General features: G+C 40.1%; 1 protein-coding gene across 1 annotated transcript in view; it reads left to right on the top strand.

The window, feature by feature from the left end:
- tc2n.S (tandem C2 domains, nuclear S homeolog) overlaps window positions 1–5566 on the top strand; it is a 35349-nt gene extending 29783 nt beyond the window's left edge. The window contains 1 exon segment of the mRNA NM_001095408.1: window positions 5346–5566. Coding sequence (NP_001088877.1) covers window positions 5346–5456 — 111 coding nt within the window. The 3' untranslated portion in view covers window positions 5457–5566.
- Window positions 5567–7112: the final 1546 nt, after the last annotated feature.

The following is a 7112-nucleotide window of genomic DNA, read 5'->3' on the forward strand; positions in this document are numbered from 1 at the left end:
TAAAAAAACATTGGTCGCAGGGCCCCCTGTTAAAAAAACTTGGGGCCCCAACAAAAAAAAATGTAAAAAAAACTAAAAAATAAACAAACATTGGTGGCAGGGGCCCCCTTCTAAGTTAAAAACAAATTGGGGCCCCAAAAAAAAATTTGAAAAAAAATTAATTTTTTTTTGAAAAAAAAACATTGGCGGCAGGGGCCCCCTTATAAGTTAAAAACAAATTGGGGCCCCAAAAAAAAATTTGGAGAAAAAAAAATTTTTTTGAAAAAAAAAAAATGGTGGCAGGGGCCCCCTTACAAGTTAAAAACAAATTGGGGCCCCAAAAAAAATTTAAAAAAAAAATTATTTTTTTTGAAAAAAAAAAAAACTGGTGGCAGGGAGGGGCCCCCTTACAAGTTAAAAAAATTTGGGGCCACCAAAAAGAAAATTCATTTTTTTTTAAAAAAAAACCCAAAAAAAAACAATGGTGGCAAGGGGCCCCTTACGAGTTAAAAAAAAAATTGGGGCCCCAAAAACAAAAGTTTTAAAAAAAAGATTGGTGGCAGGGGCCTATAGAATATTAAAATAATACATTGGTGGCCAGGGGATTAAAAAAAAAAAAAACACAAACTGGTGTTCAGTAGAATTGAACTCATGGCTTCAGTACTTCAACTTCGCCTCCTTTCGTGACTTCGGGTCTTTTCACCGCTTCAGGACTTCGGCTTCGGCTGTTTTCGTGACTTCGGGTCTTTGCGCTGCTTCAGGACTTCGGCTTCGGCTGTTTTCGTGACTTCGGGTCTTTTCGGCGCTTCGTGACTTCGGGACTTCGGCTTTTTCCGTGACTTCAGGTCTTTTCGTCGCATCGGCTTCGGCTTTTCGGCACTTCCGCATTCGGCACTGAAGAGGCAAGACGTACGGCTCGGGCGCTCGTAAGGGGGGCCCGGATCTTCAAAAAAATGCAGCGCTGCCGGGCCCCCCTTCATGCCCGGGCCCGGTACGCTTGTCCCCCCTGTCCCCCCCTGATGGCGGCCCTGGAGAGGACCAAGGGGGTAACGTATACAGGAGGAACAGGGAACAAGTCGTGGAACAGGCTAGGACAGTACCAACCAAAAAGTGCAGTACAGGATCAGGAACCAGGAGTATAGTCACGATAAACAGACTGAATCAATACCAGTCAGACAGTGCAGTACAGAATCAGGAACCAGGAGCGTAGTCAGGATAAACAGGCCAAATCAATACCAGGATAAACAGGCAGGGGTCAAAACCAATAAGTCAAATAGAAGCTTGCACTCCCTGGCCTACGTGTTGATTGCCCGGTGCACTGTGACGAAGGGATCGGCACCCTCCAACTGCAAGTAGGTAAGAAATCACTGGCACTCAAAGGGCAATGAATTTTCTGCTAATAAAACGCAAGGGACTGTCCCTGCTTGCACCTGCCCTTTGAGTGCCAGTGACTTCTTACCTCAAAATCAATAAGTAACAGGGTACAATGTCAGGATCCAGAAGAGTGGTCAAACAGGCAAGGGTTGGTTCAGGCCGCGATACAGCAAGGTCAAAAACAGGCAAAGGTCCAAATAATCAGAGAAGAATCACACCCAGAAACTATTGAGGATGGACCTACGTTGGGCAATGAGTCAGTGCAGTGTAGGGGGTTGTATAGGCAGCTTAATGGCTTACACAGATCACCTGTGGCCAGATTGGCAACAGGTGAAACAAGCCATGCTTACTTGCAATTATATGGAAAGCCATTGGAGTGAACCAGGGTCTTAACTTTCTGCTCACATAGAGCATTGATAATGCAAACAGCAGAGGAACACCAAGTCCCTGGTTCAACTCCAAGCAGGTTATTATACTTAGCACTTGAGCCTATAAAACATGCAGTGCTAAATGCCCCATGCGAGAAGCACAAAGATTTGCATCTAACATTGGCTTGCACAGACAGGAAAGATTGTGGGCAAAAAAGCAGTGCTCGCCCAGCTGTTTAACAACATTATCAAGGTTACAAGTACTGTATATAAAAGGGCGAGACAATTTTTTAATAGAATATTTATAAATGTTGCAAAATAACCTTTCACTTAGGAGCATCAAGTATCCAAGCTATAGTTTTTCTTTAACATCTCACTCCCCAGCTTTCCAACATAACACAAGCCTTTCTTTCATTGGAAGCACACAGTGAACTAGGGTACCGATTGCAGAATATCACTTTACAAAGAATTACTTGCGGGAGACGGAAATGTCAGTTGTATAAATTACATCTAGAATAGACGCTTTTCACTCGTTTTAAATGTAACTCATTCACTCATTGTATCCCTTAAATAAACGGTAAAGGTAAATCACTGATGTAACTTTAAAGGTTGGTTTGCTCTGTAGACAATGGTTGAGAACTTAATCTCTCCAAGGGGAGAAATATAAGAATTTTGTTAACGTGACTTTGAATATGTCTAAAAAACTAACTATGTATATCAGGATAAATAAATTAAAAAGTCTATGATGGCAGTTTGTTTTTTTAATATAATCATATCAAAATGCATTTAACAAGAGCTACAATAGAAACCAAAAAGAAAGAGGGTTATGTACATGTTTCCCAGGCATTTAGAGTGGAGCCCTTACTTCAATATTGCAGAGGCATCTAGCTGCAGATGTTTTCAATACCCCGTTCAGCGGTGCCACTGTACTTGCTAAGTACATACTGTGGGTTGCTGTTATGGGAATTTAGGGCAAATAAAGGTTGTAAAAAAAAAAGTATTTGCGGAAGTCTTCAAAGCCATCATTAACGACCCTTCGAGTTTTTAATTGCTTAGGTCTCTCCTTAGGGTGGTGGCACATGCGACTCATGAGGAAAACCGAAGCGATCTGAAGTGCTATCCCACCGGCGATTCACACTCTAGCTGGCGGGAAGGCATTTCGGGGTGATTAGTCGCCCAAAGAAGAGGAGATTTGTCGCTGAGCTGAGCCACGTGCGCCACTACCCTTATGCTGCAGTGTTGTTGTTATGTAAAGGACATCAGCAGTTAAGATGAATGATGGTGCTATGCAATCTCCCGACCTGCCACTAACCATTCAGATCAAGGGGCGCATTTACTATTGGTCGAATATCGAGGGTTAATTAACCTTCGATATTCGACCCTCGAAGTTAAATCCTTCGACTTCGAATATCGAAGTCGAAGGATTTAGCGCAATTCGTTTGATCGAACGATTCGAAGGATTTTAATCCATCGATCGAACGATTTTCCTTCGATCCCAAATTGGCTAGAAAGCCTATGGGGACTTTCCCCATAGGCTAACATTGATGCTCGGTAGGTTTTAGGTGGCGAAGTAGGTGGTCGAAGTTTTTTTTAAAGAGACATCGATCGAACAATTTTCCTTCGATCCCAAATTCCATCGATCGAACGATTTTCCTTCGATCCCAAATTGGCTAGAAAGCCTATGGGGACCTTCCCCATAGGCTAACATTGATGCTCGGTAGGTTTTAGGTGGCGAAGTAGGTGGTCGAAGTTTTTTTTAAAGAGACAGTACTTCGACTATCGAATGGTCGAATAGTCAAACGATTTTTAGTTCGAATCATTCGATTCGAAGTTGAAGTAGCCAATTCGATGGTCAAAGTAGCCAAAAAATTCAAAGTATTTTTTATTCTATTCCTTCACTCGAGCTAAGTAAATGTGCCCCCAAGACTTCCAGACACAAACAAGAACTCACCTTTCTGTTACTTCACATAAGCATCCATATTTCTTTCCACAACCACAGGAAATTTAATAAACACAGGACAGAAAGCCTAATATTTCCTTAGTCCCAAGCCAGATAGACACAGGTGCAAGCAGAGCTTTCATCTTTTCTGCTGACTTTGCCACAGGATTAATGTGTATCCTAAAAGCTGCCGAAGTACTGTTTTAGCCCATGGGGGAACTCCTAGAACCTGTATGGAGGCAATTGGAGGAGTTTGGGAGATCGAAGGTCGAAGTAAAAAAAACCTTTGAATCAAAGTAGATCAAAGTAGCGCTAAATAGACCCACTTCGAACTCAAAAAACTTCGACCACCATTCGGTTGGTCTTTTTGAATTCGAAGTTCGAACTTTGATAAATCTGCCCCAGGTGTAACAGCTTGACTTGAATCCAATGGGAAGTTTTACTGCTGGAAACCTACTGTAGGTCACCAACATGCAACTAAATAACCCAGCAATGCTAAGTTATGCATAGGACTTTAAGATGCTGGAAGTTTAGATCAAATGCAATCAAAGGGAACCAAATACGTCACAGACAATAATCTGCCCAAATATTACTACCATGGTCTACCATTGTTCTGTACCCACAGAACAATGGTAGTCCACTCCAGGGAACATTTCCACTAGTTCAGGCAGTCATATAAAGTTTATCCAACTGATTGTTGTTTAAGGCAAATGTCTCCCAAAGCATTTTGCAGCAATCTCAAGAAGAATGCAAAGTAATTCAAACAGAGGGCAGCTGCTTACCAATCTCTTCACCATTTTTTTGGCTTCTTGAAAAGAGACTTTGTACAGTACGGCTATTGTAGGAGATAGAAGAGTGTGTCCAGAAATCAATCCAAAGTGCAGTGCAGGACCATTTATAGATACTACGGTGGTGGTTCCAAAAATATAGGGGGACATAAAGCAATGGTTCATGGAGATCCAACCTGATCAATAAGGTTAAAATGCCAATTTGTTATCTAGCTTCGAACATTTAGGGTGAACTAAAGATTATTTAGTGTGAACACTATTCTGTTCTAGATATTCTTGGAAAACGTTATCTCAAAAGGGGTGGGAACCAGAGCAAGAGGAAAATAATTATAGTTTTACCCCTTAGCAATGTATAATGTATTAATATTATCTCAAGACTGATACCCATGGTGACTGTGTATTGCATATTTCTGTTACAGCATTGTAAATGCATTTTATAATTCTTTGTTTATGTAATTAGTGATTATCGCCGTTTCACGCATTTTTCGGCCAATCGAAACGCCCCAAATTCCTGCGAGTGCTGTCAATCCGGGATATGTATGTATATATATATATATATATATATATATATATATATAGTACATCGAAGAGCCGGCACTCTCGAAAACTAAGATTAACTTGCCTGGGTGCAGTATCATCACAATTTGAATCACAATCCATCACATAAGATCCGCACTCACAGGTCTTATAAAATCTCAAGATTGTTTATTTATTAAAAGAGGACATATATATAAAAGAGGAGATATATATATATATATATATATATATATATATATATATATATATATATATACTGTATATATAGAATATAGTATAACAAAAATCTCAACCAGTTATTTCTCAATATGGAGTAAGATTTTGAAAGCTATTGTAATAAACATTTTGATTTATTTGCAGGTATGGATTAGCAGTGATAGTAGCAGCAGTGAGGCTGCAGATCAATGGACTGACACAATCCAACACCCAGAGAAAGTGGTCACCAAGTGGCATAGCTTGAATCCCTCTTGAAACAGACACCAAATACAGTACTGTCTGACACAGAAGGAATTAAATACCTGAGAGCCATTTTGTTGTAGGATGGATGGCACCACAGCAGCAAATAAAAAGCATTTACCTTTTACTGTTTTTTTCATATTTAAAACGTAGGGGTTTATATACACCAAAGAATGGATCTGACAGAACCTTGACAGAAACTGCTTACATTGGATTTCACATCTGCTATAACTGGACGGTAATGAATCTGATCTGAAGAAACCCAGGGTTGAACATTGCATAAATGATTCTGCTACAGGAACTGTTAATCTGCCTCCATTGAGCACAAACCCACATGGGCCTTCATATACTCTAAACATAAGCTTTACCCAAGTTCCTTGCTTCCATTTCCTACAAAAAAAAGGTTAAACTGCATCATGTGAAAAAGCTGCTGGTCACTACAAATATATTTGTAGACATTTCAAAGAAGTCTGTGATCGTGTGGAAACATTTTTCTATGCACAACTGTGAGTAAACTACTAAGCTCATCGAATGACTGATAATTACAGGTTCCACTCAGCTATGTAACAATTGGATTCGGTGTAAAACATCCTGGTTTTCTCCAAAAGTATAGAAACTGTTAAATATGTATGTTTAAATTATAAAAAAAAACTCTTACTGGGTCCACTGGAATTTTACATTTAGCATTTAGCATTCATTCAACTGATGCATTATTAAGACTTAGTCCTATGGCATGTGATGAAGCTGCGGTTCTCTCTTAGACAATGAAAATTCCATATCTGCCATGTCCCTTATAGCTGCACGTGTATATATTCATGCAATTGATACATGTAACGCATACAGTTTTATGTATAACAAAATATTAATAAAACTAGAAAAATATGTAATATTTCCAAAACGAATGTTGTGCAGTTATATTCGAAATTAAGAAATGATATAATGAATCTCTGCTACATTCTCAGTGATTGCTTATACAAGCAGCCACGTTGTCTCTTAAAAGGGACCCGTCACCCAAATATTTTTTTCAAAATCCTATTTTATCACATTAGTCAAGCAAAATTAACTTTAATTAAGCTATATAAATTATTTGAATCTTGTTCCCTTCAGTCTGGGAAGTCAAAATTACAGCAAGCAGGCAGGAGCCATTTTGTGGACACTGTTATTTAGACAAGCCTTGCATACAGGACAAAGGGGTTTACCACCAGCTAGTAAACCAGAGCATGGGCTACACTAGACACTAACACAGGGCCTTCGCAAAGTGGAAGTAAAAAAGGAGCGGTTTAGTGCAGCTACAATTCCCACAGGCTACTGTGCTTTATCCAATAAAGAAATGGACGTCAGGAGGTTCTTGCTGTCAAACAGAACTAACTTTTATTTGTCAGAGACAAATGATCCACAGGTTTTGTACTTACAAGCCAGAGGCCCCAGCAGATAATCATGCGATGGCTACAACATGTCCCTCAGAGTCAGCACAGTGGAACTCCCTGAGGTGATAGCGTCACACCAGGATAGATACACCCTCAGGATCTCATCATCATGACCTGGATCCACACACAGGGGATCATTAGCCCTAATTCCCTATTAGGCTGTGCCCCTATACTATAGGCCAGCTTTGCATGAGGGGAGAGCTACCTCCCTGCTATCCTTCCTAGTTGGAGCCAAGCTGCTCTT

Source organism: Xenopus laevis, chromosome 8S, assembly GCF_017654675.1.
Source record: "Xenopus laevis strain J_2021 chromosome 8S, Xenopus_laevis_v10.1, whole genome shotgun sequence".
Lineage (NCBI taxonomy): Eukaryota > Metazoa > Chordata > Amphibia > Anura > Pipidae > Xenopus > Xenopus laevis.